The sequence below is a fragment of the Hordeum vulgare genome, chromosome 4H, assembly GCF_904849725.1.
Source record: "Hordeum vulgare subsp. vulgare chromosome 4H, MorexV3_pseudomolecules_assembly, whole genome shotgun sequence".
NCBI classification, from domain to species: domain Eukaryota; kingdom Viridiplantae; phylum Streptophyta; class Magnoliopsida; order Poales; family Poaceae; genus Hordeum; species Hordeum vulgare.
The window spans coordinates 13,194,972-13,216,942 of record NC_058521.1 but is presented as its reverse complement, the minus strand read 5'-3'; the positions used below and the strand labels follow the sequence as shown (position 1 = coordinate 13,216,942).

At 42.4% G+C, this 21,971-nt stretch overlaps 1 protein-coding gene across 1 annotated transcript; it reads right to left on the bottom strand.

Annotated features, from left to right (window-relative positions):
- Nucleotides 1–4,208: 4,208 nt before the first annotated feature.
- LOC123447316 (importin-5-like) lies at nucleotides 4,209–14,120 on the bottom strand. The gene is made up of 19 exons (XM_045123907.1): nucleotides 12,696–14,120; nucleotides 11,224–11,328; nucleotides 11,063–11,128; nucleotides 10,825–10,989; nucleotides 10,589–10,663; nucleotides 10,331–10,476; nucleotides 9,359–9,494; nucleotides 9,183–9,252; nucleotides 8,974–9,101; nucleotides 8,822–8,878; nucleotides 8,043–8,228; nucleotides 7,687–7,779; nucleotides 7,109–7,194; nucleotides 6,940–7,006; nucleotides 6,765–6,831; nucleotides 6,550–6,686; nucleotides 5,569–5,660; nucleotides 5,361–5,427; nucleotides 4,209–4,718 (listed from the first exon to the last, which is right to left on the bottom strand). The coding sequence occupies exons 1-19, from the start codon at nucleotides 14,103–14,105 to the stop codon at nucleotides 4,554–4,556; spliced, it is 3,318 nt and encodes a 1,105-aa protein (XP_044979842.1). The 5' UTR covers nucleotides 14,106–14,120; the 3' UTR covers nucleotides 4,209–4,553.
- Between the last annotated feature and the right edge of the window lie 7,851 nt (nucleotides 14,121–21,971).

The window sequence follows — 21,971 nt, the reverse complement described above, 5'->3', positions numbered from 1 at the left end:
GACAAAAAATGGCCTGGGAGGGGCCTGTTGGGGGCACGGCTGGAGATGCTCTAAGATATCGGTTACCCCTGGATAAGTCGTCTTTACTATCAAACCTCACAATCTAGCTAGCCTGGTCTTATTTTGTAATCTTGTAAGTAACATTTGAGCCATGGCTCTGTAAATATCTTGTAGCATTCTTTTATTGATGAAACAACAGCAAGAGCCTCTCCTGATGCTTTAACCGTTCAAAAAAAAGTACCTTGTGTTTGAATTAATTGTCACCCGAGTTGTTCTTTGCCAACTGTTTTGCAATTTTTCCAAGTTTATTTAGAGGGTTTAATTTGTACAATTTCATATTATTGTTTAGCTCATTATTTCTTATTGATATATATTTTGACACTATAAATACTCAAGTTAATGCATATATTGTTCTAAAAAAGGCTGATACGCATATTATGTACTTGTTTCGAATATGGGTGATAATGGTAAGCAAAAGAGATCTTTAGCTATGTGCCCTCAATTAAGAGTAGAGGACAATAGGACGGGCTAGTGATTATGCGGTCCTTATTATCAGGCTTGTTGACTGTAGAAAGGTGCCCCGTGCACCGGGTTTCGTCATTTCTTACTCCTCAAAGGTTCTGCATATGGTGCACCTCCATTATTTATACCTCAATGTTGAAACACTTTCCCCAGTAATTCAAGCTTGTTCCTCAAGATCTTATGTGTCATTAGATTTATAGGCACTATGAGTAAGCCGGGAAGAGGAAGAAAGAGAGAGCTCAAGAGCAATAGGAATGAGAACATGGAGGAAAGCCCTCCTTGTTTGTTTGCACCTCGAGTGATGGAGGTGCAAATATTTAGCAAGAATACTTTCCTGTTGCCTCTCATGTCTACCGTTCTTGTGCACTCCTTCCTCTTCCTTTTGGCTTGCGCAATAGCTCTATAAACAAACCATAGACATGTGTCCACATATTTAGATAAAATGGAACGGCGAAGGTGAGCCAGGAAGAGCAAGAATTGAGGGCCTTAGAGTAGTGGGAATGGGAACATGCAGGAAAACCCAAATTTAGTTTGGTGTTGGAGGTGATAACTTGGTTTGGTATTTCCCGATGCCTCTCATTCCTATTGTTCTAAAGTACTCCTTCCTCTTAATTTTTTGGCTTGCTTTATTGCTTTATCTTAGAAACCAAATATAGGTGTGCATATATTCAATGTTAAAAGGGAGGGCCTAAGAGCAATTGGAACGAGAACACAGAGAAAAACCAAACTTATCGGTTCTTCGCCTCTTGTGTTGAGGCGGACATTCCATTTGGTATTTGTACTTCCCACTGTCTCACATTCCTGTCGTTTTTAAGTGCTCCTTCCTCTCCCTTTTTGTGTCTTTTCCCAAAAGTAGTGTGCATGAGAGAGAATTCTTTATTTGGCCCTTTTTTAAAAAAGTCGCTTTTCATTTTGGACCAAAATACGTTTTTCTTCCTTTTTTGACACTCAAACTTCATTTTGTTCCCTATTTGACACTTCGGTCAGTTTTGGCTAGTAATGGTGTTAAGTCTGGAATGAAAAGGCTATTTTATCTCTAGTGCAGTATGTGACCTGATTATTCACATGCAAACATAGAGGTAATGTGATATATTTTGTAGTGGTTGAATAAACAGACAAAAATAGTACAGTACTATATGACTAATCATAAAAAAAATGTTGCGGGGACAAATAATAATATGATGAGTGGAAAAATGATGACCCATTCAGCCTCTACTAAAGTCTATATATTTATACAGATTAATCTTACAGGTGAAAAATTAGAGGGGTGATATCCCTGAGCTATGCTCGCACCTCAGTTTACCGCACATGCTCATGCTCATGCCAATTGACTGGTTGCAATTTGTAAGAAGCGAGAGTACAAAGCTTCTGATAAGTGATAACTTGTATCGGTCGCGTACGCACGCGAGGTGCCTGCTAGACGCGCGCGCACCGTTCCAGGCAAAATCAACCAAGCTGCTTGTTATTATACTACTACTAGCTCTCCACATCCAGCCATCCAAGTGTGTGAGCAACTGGGTGATGTGAGAAGGAAGAGGCTAATATTTTGTTGGACACCATTACATAGCGGCGTCGCTGTGTGTGACGGTTTTTCATGCATGCAAACTACTCCCTCCGTTCTTAAATACAAGTCTTTTTATATGTTCAACTAATGGACTACATACGGATGCATATAGACATACTTTAAAGTATAGATTCATTCATTTTGCTTCGTATGTAGACACCTAATGAAATATCTTAAAAGACTTATATTTAGGTACGGAGGGAGTATTAGTAATACACTAGGATGACATCAGCCAAGATTCCTTTAATATTGAACTTAAAAAATGTTTTACTTTTTAAACTGTAAATTTAATTGATGATCCGCTTTTATTGTTAGCTTTTACGGGGTAAGATTTTTAAAATTAGATCCCACGTCGACATGTTTTAACAACTTTTTTTATCGATAGTTGTTAGATTACTATTATTTAGTTGTCATATTATGAGCCACTTAGTGACCATATTTAATTAACTTAGTTGCCTGAAAAAATTACATTTCAGTTGTCAGTTTCTAATTGTGCCTGAGTTGCCATTTTTATTTCATATAGCTTGCCAAAAAAAATACACACTAAATTTCGTTAAAATTATGTCAAGTTCGCATTTTTATTCTTTATAGCTTGACAAAAAAATTACACACAGTTGTCAATTTTAATTGTGCAAGTGGCCGAATTTATTTTATGTAACTCGCCAAAAAAATTACACCCAATTGCCAGAATTATATAGTGTGCTTGCCTATCAGATTAATTGTGTTAAGTTGTCATGAAGCTTGCCGTGTTATTTATACCCAGCTGATTTTTTAATAATATAACATGCAGTCAACATTGTTCTGTAAATAGATGGTGTGTGTTAGTTACAAAAGCACAATAGGTTTATGCGCAAAAAAAGCATCACTATAACCGGTCACTCTAACGAATATGTTACAAGGTGTACTATAGCAAAGCACTATAGCGTACCATCAGCACATGCTCGTTGAGCACTTGTAGTGCACCCGGAACACATGTAATCCATGGTCAATGTAGCACGAATATCCATCATGTAATGTCTTGTAGCGAAATATTGTAGCGGAATAGCGATGAAAGGGGGAATCCTCGCCCACGAGCCCCCCCCCCCCCCCCCCCCCCGCCTGCGCACGGAAACGCAGTCGTGCACATGCTTTAACTTAGATTTTTCCTTCATTAAAATTGTGCCAACCTTGCATTTTTATTCTATATAGCTTGTCAAAAAAATTACACACAATTGTCAATTTTAATTGTGCAAGTGGCTGGATTTATTTTTATGTTACTCGCCAAAAAAATTACACCTAATTGCCAGAATTATATGTTGTGCTTGTCTACCACATTAATTGTGTTAAGTTGTAATGATTCATAAAGATTGCCTGTTGTTTATACCCAGCTGAATTTTTAATAAATATAACATGCAGTCAACATTATTCTGTAAATAAAATATGTGTGCGAGTTGCAAAAGCACAACAAGCTTCTACGTAAAAAAGCATCACTATCACCATTCACTCTAGCGAATACGTTACAAGGTGTACTATTGCAAAGCGAGACGTCTGATTCACAAGTATCCATCCTGTAGCGCCTTGTAGCAATGGTCCACGAGCCCACCACACGGAAACGCAGGCGTGCAGACGCTTTAACTCAGATTTTCCCTATTAAGTTTCAAATTCTACATGCAGAAACAAACACGTTTTAGCCCCAGATTATTCTGCACATGAGTCCATATAATGCAAGACACTTAATTATACACTCCCTCTGTCTCAATAATACAAAACGTTACATCCAATACTCATATATTGTTGGATCCAGTAACGCCTTGTATCAAAGGGAGTATTAAGTATACATGTAAATCTGAAAAAATATATCCATGTAATCACAGAAACATACACGCAGTGTTAAATTTAGTAAGATGAGACACACAACTTTAATTAAAACAGGCAATGATAGATATTCTTCAGTTCACACAGATCTTCTATACGTTTATATTCCTACAATATATACTTGCCTATAGCTTCGAAATGAGAGTTACAAAGCAGTTTCAAATACATGTTTTGACCTAGTTTCATTTGTTACAGCTAAGAAATTAAACGACGTGAAATCACTTTAGCACTGGTAACATCCAGAATGGCAACCTTCAAACAAAAAAGATGGAACAAATGTCGACAGAATGGTTATGACATCAACCATCAACGATCAAAATTGTTGTTAATTTACAACTTTTCGACTCAACTACATCACTAGCCAAATATGTAACTTTACAACCTTGCCACGGCGATGTGGAGACATCCCAGACTCACACACATCACTCCGCAATAAAATATACACACCTGATGCAAACCTTGCCCTTGGTACAAAAGCCCAGGGCATTTGTGTGCTGGACACAAACCCCAGCAACCCATGCACAAAAAATGTGGATGGAACACAAGAAGAAAGGGGGGAAAAAGGTAAGCTTTGAATTGATATGTGTAACACGATTGAGGTCATTCTGGTTAGCTATGATGTCAATACAGATTGTAACGCAAGTTGTTGCTGTGGCTGAAGGGTAGACCATGTCGAGGCAAGTACTGAAGGAGGCAGGGTGGTCTGAAGCTGTCTTAGCAAATTGACTATCTTGCTAGCAGTCTGTTCTGTCGCCAGATCCTTACCCGCGCACAATATCTGCACTCGGCAAAAATATATATGGTGTTAAACAGATAATGTTGACCATTCTGAAGATGTTGTGAACCATATAGCCCTGTGATCGTATTATAGATAGATTCCATGGCAAGCTCACGTTATTATAGTCAAAGCACATTTCAAATTTCAATATTTCTGTCAAATTGACTGCTTCAATTATAGATTAGACAGATTAGTGCTACTATAGAAGGACCAGTGATTCTAAAATAATAAGATAACAAAAAAGAAAAGCTAATTGCATGTAGGGTAACGGATGATTCAGCAGTTGAGATGAGTAACAAATGGTTGCAAAAGATACTACTGATGACAGCATTGGGACCAAAAATTGTCAATGTACCACAGTAGGTGCTCCCTGTTTCAGGGTTCAACCTCGACGCTGAGAGTGGTTAACCAGACACACTAGTTGGTACTGCATTTGTCGATACTCAGAAGTGTATTTATATGCCTACTAAGATTAACACGGATATGCAGTTTAGAAGTGCTGATTACAAATCGATTTTCAGAACTCAAGACATAAGATGCACGGCCTCCAAAAATGCAGGTAGTAACATCTTTACCAGCAAATCAAACAAAATGGAAAAGTTACATTGAGAATCAAGAAATAATATAAACAAAAATGAATACCTCTGCAAAAGTAGATACAATCTTTGGAAGATGTTGATTATTATGGCCCAAAAGCTCACTGTCAGACCTGTTAGTCGTGCCAACAAAGTTAATAAGAAAGAAAACATAATCATACTACTAAATAAATGTAGGTTGGCATTTCTATTCCACATCATGACTTGGCAAAACTGCAAAATCCCAGTGGAAATAATTTTTGGCTATTGCTTACTTCTCAAGCATTGCACACATCTGTTCATGAACAATCTTGGCCTCAACCAGGTCATTTTTGAGTGGCAAACAACTTAACCAAGCAGGAATGACCTGTTAAAATAAAAAAAAAGGTGTTACATGTCAGAAGCACCGGTTAAGGAATCGATTTAGTAAAAAAAGTAATTATTAATAGGTATAAACCATCAAAGATCCAATGACCAATTCATGAAAGAACTACTATCTTCCTTTTTTAAAATACATAATGACATCTTAGTATTGTTGGCCTGTTGGGTTCAGATGTATCTTAGTTCAAATCCCCTTCAATGGCCATAAAGAGAGAAATATTGCAACAAAATAGATCTTTAGCTTACAACAGAAATAGTGGTGTTGTAGGCAAATCTGTTCACTTCTGAGAATTACAAATTCTCACACTAATCCAAAGAAAAAGGGAAAATATACATGTATAACCTGCCTGGAAAACTGGTTGAATAGTGTAAGGCCAAAAGAAGTACAAGTTCTGATTGGGCTGCTGGACTTGTAAAACTCGCCTCCTAGGAGGATTGTTACTGTATCTCCACCTTTTCAATGCAATGAAACGCAAAGGTCCTTTGTGTTTTCTCGAAAAAATATTAGGTATGATTGCATAGTCTGATTTCATCTTACAATGCAACATGTTTTGATAGTTCAAAACAATTTATGTCTGCGCATTCCAACAGCAACATGTAGTGATAGTTAAACATGTTTTGAAGGTTTCGGCTAAATGTTTGCATGCAGTATGCCCTCTGAGCCTTGAGGGCATAATACTGAGCCTTGAGGTGATGTTATCTGCTTTGAGTAACAAGTACAGCTATTTCTCAATTGGGGTTCTCAAGGAAACAAATGCAGGAGTTCAAAGTAAATACTTCCTACATGTAATCACCACATATTCAAAGCATGCATGCTAGGTTGTGTGCAGTACACCTCGGGGTAAGAATACAAAGGCATATTGTTCATAAGATACCTGAGATGCATCAATGCTATCACGATGAAATTGACATATCTTTCCAAGAGCAGAAACAGAATTGTCATATGCCATCGCATTATCCAAATCCAATGCATTAGGATGTTTGATTACATTGTATAATCTGGACAGTGCCTCTGCATCAAAAAAAAAATCAACGTTGACAACAAATACAACAACAAAATAGCACGGTTCACAATGAGTAAAACACATACCCCCAGTATGAGGCCTAAATGCAGAACCACCAAACTCAGCGCAGATGCCAATACCATAAACTGCAGCCTGAAAACAGCAGGTTAAAAATGAACTCGTGCACTTCTAAAGAAACTTCTCGATAAATTATGCAATAATATCAAACATGAACCTTTGTGGTTGAAGAAAGATTCAGACCTGTCTAACATCTGGGTTTTCACTTGCGCAGGCTTCTAACAGGGAAGGGAGATATGTGTCATAATACCTGAGAAGTGAGAACCAGATAACATAAAAACTTTGCTTCATGAGAAAAGTTTTTACGAATAATATCTTGGAGAAAAGAGTAGGAGGATAATAAAGCTGTTACCTAACTGCTGCTTCTCGACAATGTTCTGCAACATCATCAAAAATGCATATCGTGACTCTTCTTTCTTCTGATGTCTTATCCTTGCCCTAATAATAGATCAAACGTGATAAAAAGGTAAGTTATGAGGTCCATCTGAATAATGCATTGTGTGACAAGACTACAATTTGTGCAATGAGATGTTTAGTAGTTATCACATGTCATCGGATCAGCGAAAACAAGATGATATATGCATTACATTGACATCAAAGTTTCTTTTCGAAAACATCTAAAGAATGGAGTGCAAATGAGAAACCTTAAACAACAACACAAGCAGTTTGGCCTATGAACATACTATCTGAAAGTGACCAAAAGGTAACATAGCATTGTTTAAGATTTGGCATCAGCAAGTCAAAGAATAATTTGTAGTGTAAAGATTAGTTTTCAGAGCTACTCTTAAGCTAATAAAACATAGCCTCCACAACCAATGGTTAATCATTTAGCGACCAACATTGGTGTCAAATAGACAGAGTTCATCAAAGAATGGAAAATAGGTTAGTGAAACACAGCCTCCAAATCTCATGGTTAATCATTTTACGTACCAACATAGGTGTCAAGTAGACAGAGAGTTCATCAAAGAATGGAAGGAAGTAAGACTTAAAAGTTTTGACCAGGGTGCCCAAACAATCGCCAACCTGCAAAATTACAGAGGGTAAACTTGTCTAAATTACTGGTAATGAAGCTTGGCAATTAGTGTTAGCAGCTGGCTACATTAGCGACAAGTACAAAACAATCATGCAAGCAACTTTCATTGCCTAACTACATGAATAAGGTAATTAATTAGGGATCTAGTAAATCCTTTGATTTCAGTACACATACTGGCCACTTGTCTATATCACTACATGTAAGTGCTGCTTTGTTTGTCCAAAAGTAACAGTCTAGCATTTTGTTAGCTTACTTGATCAAAGATTTCATCCTCCTGTTCATTTTCTTCCCTCAGTAGCTCATCTTCTTCTGAATCGAAGTCTTCAGCGTTTGCCCTCTCTGTTCGTTCTGTCCTCCTATTAGAACTTGCTGTTATTACTTCTTTGATTCCCTCCACTATATATCTAACCTGGCCTTCATCAAGAAGTGTTCCTGACATCTGAACAAAGGCAATGGATTACATATTATTACTATGTTTTATCTTAAGGAGATTATTACTGCTTATCAATTATCTGCCCCTAGTGCAGGAATACAGAACACAACTGAAAAGGAACAGATGATTGTGAGTTGATGATATGTACTAGCAGATGGACTGTTACACTTTATTAATAGCATAATTTGGAATGGTAGAGAGTATTTCCACTAAATATTTAGGCAGAAGAGCTGATCAACACAGCACTAGGGACATAATCCTGTTAATCTTATAGCCAAAAAAATTATACAGCACAGACTACAGAGTAGGTGGTTCTTAAAAATGGTCCAAATCCAGGCGACAATACTAACCACACACCTTACACCACTCAATACATCACAGGTTTAATCAATGCTGATCCATCGAGGTCCACATGGTAGAACACTAGTCCCGCATATACTTTAGCATAGTAAGACCAATGAGTCTAGTAAAATTATGACAAAATAAGGAGATAGCTGTACACAAAATCAAAATACTGAGGCTTCTTAAGAGAACATAACTTTTTCATTGTAATGCCACAAATAACTATAACCACTGTACTATAATATAATATACAATACCTGAATTGACTCGTTCAATGACTCCAGTATGCTTGCACAAATTTGTGTCTCGGGTTCCTACAGAGTTACAGTAACAGGCTCAGACCAAAGAACAATAACTAACTGAATGAGCACTAAGTGGAATGAAGAAACATCTTAGAAGCTGCACTTACTTTATGCATGGCCTCTACAAGAGCTGGAACTATGTAATCAGATAGTTGCTTAAGATAAGAATCATCCCGGCCTTGAGCTTGGCCTTTTTCTACTGCCAACTTAGCTGAACGCAGAAGCTCAGGCATCGCTGGGAAGATTGCATTATGCATACAGCTTGAGAACATGTAAAATATAACAAAGGAATATAACAAAACTGAAGATCCCTAACCTGAAACAGCTGCCTTCCTAACTTCATCATGAAAATAAAATTTGAGGAGAGGTACCAGAGTAGTTGCAACCTGTAATAATCCAGATTCAGTTGCAATTCCTTGTGCGCACACACAACAAGACAGTGGGACAGACAGGGAGGATGAATTTTGAAAGAATAAAAAATGATAACATGACCTGATCAATCCATGGAAAAAACCCTTCCTTGAGCTCATCAGCATAGCAACATAGCATACTACATGCTGTTGCTTTCTCCTCCAGAAGACTGGTCCTGATGCCAATCCTCTTATCTCCCAGGGTAATAGTCTCAACACTGCATTTATTTCGTACAGGCTGTAAGGAATTTTTTAGCCTATATAGGAGGTAAGCACAAACCTCTCTGTTAATAATCTCGGCACTGCTACAACGAAAGGTGGCTTGAGCTAAATAGAATACAAGTCACACAAATTCAAAAAAAAAAAAAAAAACAAGCCAAAGTATCACCAACATCATAATGCCAAATCATGCAGGCAACTACTGAAAACATGCCGGCATGGTCAGATTCACCATTTCTATCATGTGACTGACCAGCGGATGAAAATTCAATATGTAAATAGGGATGGGGGTGATTCAGGCCGTTGGCCCGCTGAACCAACACTAGAATTGTGGCACCAGTGTACTCGGCAGACCCATATAAAACGAGGGTGACTGCAGCCATGATTCGATCAAACCCAGATCAGTCAAAACATGGACCTCATGTAGAGCACTCCTTTCCTCCTAGGGAGAAAAGCAAAGGCATCAAGCAACCTGAATGGCTGAAGCAAATCATCCTGTCCCTTCCTCTCCACTGCCCACCAGTGGCGCCTTCCCCATCCTCACCCACAAAACACTAATGCTCTCAACCACCCACCACTGTTGCTGGGTGACAGTGGCAATGCCTCCACTCATTAGCATGTTGGCAGCCACATAAGGACGACCCTAGGAACCTAACACTTCAGCACATTACCCTATATTAAGAGGATCAGACCAAAAATTGTCCCTAAATACTTTGAAAAGGTCATGCTGCACAGCAAAAAGAACCGAACTGCTCCGCCCCATCTACACCCTCTATAAGAAAACAAGATATGACAAAATGTCAATGTAAGCATGGAGGGGAGTCCTAAAACATACCCATCATCATCAGATTCACCATCCTCGTCTGCAGAAGTGATGCTCACATCTGGTTTAAGCTGAGCAGACTGAAGTAGAGGGGGCATAACAACACTCATGTAGGGGAGGAACTCCTGACCAAGGCACTTACAAAGTCTTGCCCATGCCTACAAATGTATTTAGAATAAGCAAAAGTTTTAGTTATCACAATTACATTAAGTCAAGGTTAACACACAAGTGATCGTATAACTGCCAATCGTATTCTGATTTCCGACGTACTTGCAGCATGTAACTCGTTATTGGGTCATCAGCCTCCATGTGAGATCCTTGCAGTGACATCAAAACTTCCATAACCTAAGCAAAATGCATCCATGCTCAAAGGGCCAACCAATGAATATTGAATTTTGCAGAAAAAATTGCAGATAACATATCTACAGTCTGACCTGATACTTGAACTGGAAAAAAATTACAACATGAAATATATATGAACCAGAGCAACAAAAAAATATCATTACCTGCTTAGCGTCATCCCTAAATTTCTGTTTCCCAACAGCCATACCAACTAAACTTATGCATTCCATGGATTTGGCACGCAACATTCTGCTTGATTTATCAGTTGCATTCATGAGTATAGCCTTCAGATATGGCATGACTGCATCATAATATTTTTGGAAGTGTTCCTGAATCGATATGTTTGGCATGAATTAGCAATAGTATTGACCAGAAAACGTTCAACGGTATTTTCTCTTGTACCTGCGAAGAATCTGCAGCTGATGCTAAAGCAGTCAAAGCACCTTCTTGCACCATTTGGCTTCCAGACTATAAGGAAAACAAACAAATTTCCAAATATGTATCAAATATGCTCATGTATATATCGTAGCCTCTAGAAGTTTAAGGTTGGAAGCAAGATTTACCTGAAGCAACAGGAGAAGCTTGCCGACTATCACATCCAAGTATGGAGTTAAAATTTCGGGTCTGCAATTTTCGCTGAAGTTCAGAATTGCAGAAGCTGCATGTGCCTGAACTCATTGGGAATATAAAATGCAAAACAAAGGTTAGAACATGCCTTGTTGATCGCTTGATGGAGGAAACACTCATAACAAGTCAATCACTCAAGTACACGTCCAAGAAAGCACAAGTTGCAAACACTAACAAAAATAAACAGTATAAGCTTTTCTGTGAGATGCAATCAGATGCCGTCATGCCAATGTCGTGAATAACTGGTACATGTATATGGTCATTGAACTAGCATCAACTCCAGCATAAGCGGGGTACATTGGAGGATGCCCATATACCCCTTGAAGCATATCTTGCGGAAACATAAACACCTAAGGCCAACAAACAAACAATCCAGACACCAACCTTCCAAGTCTGCAGACCCTTGAATGTTCTGCAGGCAGTCTATCTATGGTGTACAGGGATCTGGCACTTCTATTTTGTGCTAAACAGTTTTATTTAACTAAAGTTCTCCAAGAAAAATGTTTTGAATGTTGAATCTCTCTGGTCTCCACTTCCAAATTCATCTCTGTAAGAGATATTACGCATATGAGCCGTTTGGAGATGCTCTTGAATTTCATTTGGGTTTACTTTTAAAACAGTTGATGTATTGAACAGAACTAAAACATTACGACCTGCAACCACTCTTAGGTCATCATCAATTTTGTGCAGAACAATTTTTAACTGAAAGGTTGTCGACATAATTCATGTCTTCTATACATGATAGTAAAAAAGAAGCAGCAGGAATCTAAACAAGCCAACATCTCAGGAATTAAGAATGCATCATGTAATACGGATAAACACAGCCAATCTGAATTGCCTCCAAGGGAATGACAAGTGCAAACATCCATCAACCAGTACGTAGAAAAAATTTGGCAATAAACTGCAATACCATACAAATAATTTGAACAATGCCCGAGCAAATATCAACTCTTAGCTTCACAGACAGGCTAAGAGTCCACTTTATGTTTGGACCTAAAACGCCATGTGATGTCCAAAAGTAGGCCTAAAACTGCAAAGTGTAACACAACAAACTAGTAAAAAGATATGATAAAATCTTCCAATATAAATACTACGATGACGATACCCAACCTGTACACTAATACACATCAGCATATCCAAGTCAGACACCACAAAACACCAGATGTGCATCAGCAAAACATGACGGGTTACATAACTGTCAACAGTGCCCTAGTAGTAGACTTGGAATACCACACACTAGGGGGGCAATATCTATCATTTGAATGAATTGTATGGTAATATAGCAAGCATGTGGGTTGCATGATATAATGATAAACACTGCTTTTAAGAAATTATAGGATAAAAGAAAGAATATTGAAAGGAGAGTGATGCATATGACTTAGAACGTAAATGGTCAGCAATCACTTGCCTGTACGCGTGGGTTCTCAGAATCATCCATGGCCGAAGCCAACGCAGGGAGTACAACATGGTGCAACTTGTTCTGCAACTCAGGCCCCAAGTCCGTCGAAAGCTGCCCTACTGCATTGATTGCTGCCCACCTCACCCGAGGATGAGGATCCTGGAAGGAATTGAGCACCATCCCAACTACCTGATCAAGATTCTTAGTCATCACCTTAGCACAGCCTTCCGCAATCTGTGATATCGTCATGAGTGCCGCATGACGTCTCTTCCACTCTTCAGCGCCGATAAACGACGGGAGCAACTCGGCAGCCACGGGCAAGATGGTGTTGCCACCAACAGCAATTGCAAGCCGGTCAAGACACTCTTGTGCAAAGACAAAGCTTCCAGTTTCCCCAGCGTCCTCCTCCTCGGACACTGCGGCGTACCATGCCGGTTCATCCTGGACATCAAGCAGCATGGTCATGACGATCGCGAAAAGCCTGCCGACATACCGCGGCAGCCTCCTCATCATCCCCGGCGCACGCTCCCTTGCCTCGGCAAGGGTAACAACGAACTCGACAGCAAGGTGGCGTGTGCCATCCTCCAACCCAGGGGCCTCGGCGATCTGCAGCATGGCGGCGACGACGTCGGGCAGCTGGCGGCGGAGGAAACGCGGCTCCAGGCCAGCGAGCTCAATCATCATCTCGAGCGCCTCCTGCGCGGAGCCCTCGTTCCCGCAGTTGAGCGACTCGGCCAGGGCGCGCATCATGGCGGGGAGGAGGTCCTGGAACTGGTCGCGGTCGGCGGCGGAGGAGAGGGACTGGATGACGCTGATGGCGGCGTTGAGGCCGGCGACGCGGACATCGGCGGAGGAGGGGTGCGAGAGCGCGGCGAGGAGGAGCGCGTGGAGGTTGGGGAAGCCGGCGGCGAGGTGGGAGGCGAGCCTGGCGAGGATGTTGAGCGCGGACTCCTGCAGGGCAGGGGGCGAGGAGGGGGAGGCGACGGACTTGTAGAGGAAGGTGAGGAGATCGGGCCAGGAGCCGGAGGGCAGCAGGTGGGCGGCGAGCTCGGCGACGGCGTCGGAGAGCTTCCGCGAGATGGACCTGGAGAGGCCGGGCGCGGAGGCGGCGGAGAGGAGCAGCGCGCGGAGCGAGGACTGCGTGGCCGGGGCGAGCGACGGGTAGACGAAGGCCTGGGAGCCCGGGGAGATGAGGCGGCGGAGGAGGACGGCGGCCATGGGCGCGGACGGGTGCGCCGGGGAGAGCAGCAGGTGGGCGAGCCGCAGCGCGAGCGGGTCCGGGTGGGCGGCCCGCAGCGCGTGGAACGTCCGCTCCGCCCGCGACCGCGCCTCGTTGGCCGGCGACGCCAGGTCCCCCAGCAGCTCCGTCAGCGGCGCCGGGTCCGCGCCCAGCACCGCCTCCGCCGCCTGCGGATCCATGGGCTCCGCTCCGGCGGTGCGCGGCGCGGGGAGAGGGGGCGGGGGGAGCTGCCCTGGCGGGGGAATTCGGCGGGATATTTTTGGGTTTGGGGGGAGCGAGCGCGGCGAGGGCGGGGAGAGGGGGGCGGGGCGGGGCGGGCAGGGCGTACGGTATTCGGTAGGCTATGGCGGAGTCGGGGGAGTGGAGTCGTGCGGGCCGTGACACTGGACGCGGGGCCCGGGGGGTTATGAGGGGGGTGGCCCGCGCGGCATGGTTATCAAAATCAGGGCAGCGCACGCCACAGCTCACCATTGTCGTTGCTAATTATGCCGTCGTCTCGCCCTGCCTTCTTTCTTTCTTTCTTTCTTTCTGGCTGCTTTCGGTTCCTCCTCCACGTTTCCTAAAAATCGATCTGATTCCTCTCTTTTTTGCCTTTTTTTCTTGTTTCTTTCCAACTGGATATATATTACTGTTACTCCATCCCAAGGCCGCTATCTAGAATGCATTTCAAAGTATTAAGTTCGTAAGAAACATAATAATGCAATAAGAAAGAAGACATGATGCAGGCATGAAGAGATCAATCAATATGACAGAAACCTATCGTTTTATTCTTAATGGCAACAACGCAATACGTGTCTTTTTTTTTGTTGTTGGATGAGGTCATCGCAAAATTAAACCCACTACCATGCGCCACTTCTTGTGAAGATCTACTCATCTTTCATGTTTAAATAAAATTCATAGATCGATAAGCATACACGACTATAAATCGCACAAAAAGAGAGGCCTCAAAAGAATAAATATCGAGCAATGAACAATCTGATCATAAATCCATAATTCATCAGATCCCAACAAATAATGCCACAAGAATTACACCGAATAGATCTCTAAAGAGATCACTGTATTGAAGATCAATAGAGAGATGGAGAAAGAGAGAGAGAGAGGGAGAGAGAGAGACCTACTGATATGGACCTGTAGATCCTCAAGAAACTACTCAAACATTATCATGAAGACAGAGGGGTTGATGAAGATGGCTTGCCCAATGGTTGCCCCCTACAACACAGTGCCACAACAGGGCTCCAGCGCCAGAATAGAGGCATGTGGTGGAGATAAAATTGTTTTGAATCTCGCTCTGAGAGTTTCGGATACGTGGGTATTTATATGCAAAGAATTAGGGTAAACAGATCAACAGGGGGGCCACAAGCCACCATGGCACACCCTCTCCCCCAAGGGCAGACCCCACTAGCTTGTGGTCCACTCGTGGATCTTCTTTCCTCCTCCCAAAACTTTTAGGGTCTCTTATGTTTCAAAAAAAAAATCAAAATTTTTGTCATGTTTGGACGTCTGTATGTATTGATTTTCTGTAAAAGCAAAAACATGTAAAGAAAACATAAACTAGTTGTGACATCCTCAGCTTTTGCTACAGTGAACATTGTAATTTATCTACACTGATGACCATGATCAGTGCCTAATCATTTTTGCTAAACAAGATATGATCAAGTTGAAAGTCATATCTCATTTCAAATTCCTTTTCAAAAGGCCCTTGAATTTTATTGTGATAAAATAAAGTTGCAAACAGCAAAAAAAATATTGCACATTTGTTATAAATCACAAAACAAATGTTGTTAAGGAACACAACATCACCTTAATGTTGGAGTGGACCCCACCATCAATAACAGAGCCTTAAAGCATTTAAAAATTGCCCTTTAATTCCTTAGATAATTTCAACAATTTCCAAAATTGCTCAAACTATGGGAGGCAATACAGAATATTACAAGATATTTAATTGGCAATAACACACATTTTTGTTGAAGGGAATTGTAGCTAAAAATAAAATAAAACTAAAACAAATTAAAAGAAAAGAAAGAAAGGAAAAAAATCTCTCCCCTGCCCAACTGGGCCAACCTGCCCAGCCGGCCACCCCAACCCACCTCTACCTCGGGGGTATTTACCCCCCCCCCCCACCTAAACCCTAAACACCTCCACTCCCTCACTCCCTCCTCCTAGCCACGAGCCACACCCCACGCAGCCCCCTCGTTCCCTCACACCCCACGAGGCCAACCCTCGTTCCCTCCCCTCGCTCGCCCCTAGTGCCCACGCAACCACCCACCACCGAGCCCCTCATTTGCCCCCCCCACTCCACCAGAACCCAACCACCACGCGCCCCGCCTTCGGCCGTCAGCCCCGGCGCCTCCTCCGTGTCCCCACCTCCTCGCCAGCCCCGCGCCAGGCCGAGCCCTCCTCCGGTCCTCCTTCGACCGAGCCCCCCACCGGCCGGCCCTCCTTCGTCGCCCCGGCCTCCTCCGGCGCCTCCCTCGGTCTCCTCCTCGCCTTCCTCGCCGGCTCTTTCTTCATCACCGGTCCTCCTCCACTCCTCGCCGACCACCATTGCCACCTCGCCGGCTACCTCCTCCTCGTTGGTCCCTCCTCGCCCCGGCCACCTCTACACCAAGCCGCTGCAACAACTACAACGGTGGTGAGCCACCGCGGCTCCGGCCACCCTCCTCCTCCCGTTTTCCCCGCATTCCGGCGAGCCGCCGGCCCCGTACTCGCATGCATCGAGGCCGCACCCACCACGGCTGGCCGTGGGCCATTCTGTAACCACGGGGTTTAACCCCCACTGTGATTGGTGTATGTGTGTGTATGTAAAGAAAATGTATGTATGTATGCAGGGGTATATAAATATGTATGTATATGCACATGTATGTTTGTGCAAAATTATGAATGTATGTATAAAATGTGGGTAAACGGTGTGTAGATGTAGTATATCTTTGCTCACCGTCCCAATTACATGCTGGCTACGCCCCTAAAAAAGAAAAATGAATATATAAAAATAAAAATATAATAAATAGTTTAATTAAATAATTAATTAATTAGTTAATATGATGATTAAGATTAATAGATTAGTTAGTGAAACTGTTAATTAATATGTTTAATTATTTATTTTAGATAGTATGACACGTGGGTCCCTCCCATTAAATAAACTGATTAATTATTAGTTAATCTAAAAATTAAAATGTGACTATGACAACGGGGACCCACTAGCTAGTTTGACCAGTCAATGAACTGTTGACTGTTGATGTCACACTGACATCATGGTGATGTCATTTTCTATTATTAGATTTATTTAAATCTGTTTAATTCCTAATGTTGAATAAAATTTTAAAACTTTAATATTAAATAAATCGTAAGTGAGATGAAAATATTTTGAACATGAAAGTTCATCTGTTAAATGAGACGATCCGGATACGCTATCCGTTCGTTTGTCACGCGTCTCTAGCATAGCAAACGTAGAACTTTTCCACCGTTTTCGTCTGACCGGTAGTAGCCAGAGACCCGGAAAATATTATATGATATTTTCCCGATCCGTCTATGACGGATGATACTGCGTTAACTCATGCCTAGTCATGTATCTTGACATGTCATGCTTACTGATTGCATCTATGTTTATATTTATTGCTTCTCCCCCCTCTTCTTACCGGTAGACCCCGAGACTGACGCTGATGCCGGGTACGACTACCCTCGTGACAACCGACCCTTTGTCGCAGAGCAACAAGGCAAGCAAACCCCCCTTGATCATTCCTATATCGTCCATTTCTTTCTCCCTCATGCTTGCATTAGAATTTTGCTACTGTTGTAGTTAGCTCCTATATCTGATGCATAGCCTAATTTTGATGATCTGCTACATTATTCTGCTGCACCTTAAAACTGTTTAGTATAGGTGGACCCTTAGTCCAGTTGCCCCCGCTTTATCATCAAGTCTCGATCCCTGATCGACGAGCCAAGACCTGACACAACACTTACACCCCCTTTGTTGTACGACGCTGCAGAGCTACTATCGGGTACCGAGGGTGACACCTCGTGAAGTACTCATGATGATATCTATGTAGTGCATCTAGTCGATCGTGGTTATCAAGGGTGATTCCTCCTTCACCACTCCTGACGATGACTCTGTCGTGCAACCCCTCAAGTGTGAGACCCTCCTCTAAGTCCACCTTGATGGTTACATCATTCGGAATCCAACGAGGGTGATACCTCAGATCCCCCTGATGTTACAATCACACAGTTACTTGACCGTGTTACTGGGAACATTGATGATTATTGGGCGAGTGGATTCCTGCATAGATGTGTCGATGTTTTTATTAAAATGTTAATGGATTTGGGTATTTGATCTGGGTTGGTCGGAGACCTTATTCGCACAAACCGTCTACGTGAGAGGAGTTATGGGTTCTCGACGTCGTTGTATCAACCAAACCTCTTCAGACATCAGCAATGGAGTGGCGCGCGCCCGAGTGGTCCAGATAGGCATCGCGCTTGTAATCAGGGGTGCTAGGACTGACATCGGCCGCCCTTGCATCGTGCAAGAGTGCAAAGGGTGATGGGCCCATGCCCCCTGTGTGCTTAGGATTTAGACCGCCGGGCTTGCCTCTCTGTTAAGCTTAAGTGGGGCTGCGACATGTCGATGTTCTGAGACCGGGCATGACCCAGGAAAGTGTGTCCGGTGATACGTCTCCATCGTATCTATATTTTTTAATTGTTTCATGCCATTATTCTACAACTTTCATATACTTTTGGCAACTTCTTATACTATTTTTGGGACTAACATATTGATCCAGTGCCGAGTGCCAGTTCCTGTTTGTTGTTTTTTGTTTCGCAGATTATCCACACCAAACGAAGTCCAAACGCAATAAAAAACCTACGGGGATTTTTTTTGGAATATTTATGATTTTTGGAAAGAAGAATCTACGCGAAACGATGCCCGAGGAGGTCACAAGCCCAGGAGGCGCGCCCCCCTAGGTCGCTGTTGGCAGTCTTGTGACCAATCCCTAAGGCGGTTGGGGGCCTTCTTTCGCCACAAGAAAGCTAATATCCGGAAGAAAATTGTGTTAAAATTTCAGCCCTATCGGAGTTACAGATCTCCGGGAATTTAAGAAACGGTGAAAGACAGAATCTGGGAGCGTAGAAACAGAAGGACATAGAGAGAGAGATCCAATCTCGGATGGGCTCTCGCCCCTCTGTCGTCATGGAGACCATGGACCAGAGGGTAAACCCTTCTCCCATCTAGGGAGGAGGTCAAGGAAGAAGAAGAAGGGGGCTCTCTTCCCCTCTCTCCTGGCGGCGCTGGAACGCCGCTCGGGACATCATCGTGTGACAGCGATCTACACCAACACCTCCGTCATCTTCACCAACACCTCCATCACCTTCCCCCATCTATATTCAGCGGTTCACTCTCCCGCAACCCGTTGTACCCTCTACTTGAACATGGTGCTTTATGCTTCATATTATTATCCAATGATGTGTTGCCATCCTATGATGTGTGAGTAGATTTCGTTGTCCTATCGGTGATTGATGAATTGCTATGATTGGTTTAATTTGTTCGTGGTTATGTTGTTGTCCTTTGGTGCCCATCATATGAGCGCGCGCGTGGATCACACCATAGGGTTAGTAGTGTTGATAGGACTATGTATTGGAGGGCAAGGGTGACAGAAGCTTCAGCCTAGCATAGAAATTGATGCATATATGATTGAAGGGGGACCAATATATCTGATTGCTATGGTTGGGTTTTACCTTAATGAACGTTAGTAGTTGCGGATGCTTGCTAATAGTTTCAATCATAAGTGCATAGAATTCCAAGTAAGGGATGACATGCTAGCAGTGACCTCTCCCACATAAAACTTGCTATCGGTCTAGTAACATAGTCAATTGCTTAGGGACAATTCCGCAACTCCTAACACCACTTTTCCACATTCGTTAGACTAACGTAATTGTTTCTTTATCGAAACAGCCCCTAGTTTTTAGTTACGTGTTCTTTCTTTTCTTGCAAGCCTATCCTATCACTCCTACAAAGTACTTCTAGTTTCATACTTGTTATAGGTAAAGCGAACGTAAAGTGTGTGTAGAGTTGTATCGGTGGTCGATAGAACTTGAGGAAATATTTGTCCTACCTTTAGCTCCTCGTTGGGTCGACACTCTTACTTATCGAGAAAGTCTACAATTGATCCCCTATACTTGTGGGTTATCATCCGGCCAGAGTTTATCGAGCATGACGGGTAATATGTACGCATTTGCATGCATGATTAGCGTGCAATAAAATCGAGGGTGTCACACTAGCACTAGGCACTAAATAAATAGGTCAGTCCAAAAAACAATATAAAAGGTATATAAGTATACAAAAGTGATAACATAGTAGCATTTGACAATATAACAGTATAAATACGTTTAAGACGTATCATGCGTTTGTTGTCGACGACACTAAGCGGGGGTGAGGCAAGAGACATGTAAAATCTAGAGAAAATTGGGTAAACTTCTGCATGGGGGCAAGATGAGCTTACGGATGCATGAAATGGTCCGTTGATGATAGTGTGCGATAGAGCATCGGGGAGTGGCAATATGAGCTCGGGGACGCATGGCCGCCTATGAATGCAACCACCATTTGTTCCAGCCGTGATTGTCATGACATTATCAACTAGATGACACCCCGTGCGTTGCTGCGGGAATTGTAGCAATAACTTTTCATTGGCCTCGATAGACACACACAGTAGGCATAGCAAAGAAGGAACGCTAGAAGACTACATCAGTATGAAAATAACACAGAAGAGGAGCAACACAAAGCTGAAACTTGACATGGGTCATAGAGAAGATTTCTTTTACTTAGGAAGAGTACGCCAGATGAATATGCAACATTTGAAAATTGAAATCGACCAGAGCAGCAAAGCACACCTGCAATACATGAATCTAGCCAAGGAGAAAAGCATGACCACCCACGTGCTTTTGTTTGAACATCCGAATTTCAGAAGGCTTGTTAAAAATAGATGGATCTTTAGCTATTAAAGCTGAAAGGCAACCATGGTGTAGACAAAAAAGAACCAAAATAATTAGTGGCATCGAAGCAGTCTCTATAATGCATTGTAAATGTAATCTGCACGGGTCAGGTTGTGTGATTGATGAAGAAGAGGGTTCAACAATGAAAGTGATACTTGATGACCCACAAGTATAGGGGATCAGTTGTAGTCCTTTCGATAAGTAAGAGTGTCGAACCCAACGAGGAGAAGAAGGATCTGACAAGTGGTTTTTAGCAAGGTAAAATCTGCAGGCACTGAAATTGTCGGTAACAAGTGATTCTGTGGTGAGATGATTCGTAGCAAGCAACAAGTAATAAAAGTAGCAACAGTGCAGCAAAGTGGCCCAATCCCTTTTGTAGCAAGGGACAAGCCTGGACAAAGTCTTATAGGAGGAAAAACGCTCCCGAGGACACACGGGAATTTCTGTCATGCTAGTTTTCATCATGTTCATATGATTCGCGTTCGTTATTTTGATAGTTTGATATGTGGGTGGACCGGCGCTTGGGTACTGCCCTTACTTGGACAAGCATCCCACTTATGATTAACCCCTCTCGCAAGCATCCGCAACTATGAAAGAATAATTAAGACAAAGTCTAACCATAGCATTAAACTAGTGGATCCAAATCAGCCCCTTATGAAGCAACGCATAAACTAGGGTTTAAGCTTCTGTCACTCTAGCAACCCCATCATCTACTTACTACTTCCCAATGCCTTCCTCTAGGCCCAAATAATGGTGAAGTGTTATGTAGTCGACGTTCACATAACACCACTAGAGAAAAAACAACATACAACATATCAAATTACCGAACGAATACCAAATTCACATGACTACTATTAGCATGACTTATCCCATGTCCTCACGAACAAAAGTAACTACTCACAAAGAATAATCATATTCATGACCAGAGAGGTAATGAGTAGCATCAAGGATCTGAACTTCTTCTGGTGCCCCTCTGGTGCAGGCTTGTGGGCACCCCCTGGTGCCCCTCTGGCACTTCTTCGGCCTAGTATTTTTGATAAATTGGGGAAAAAACCGTTGATTTTCAC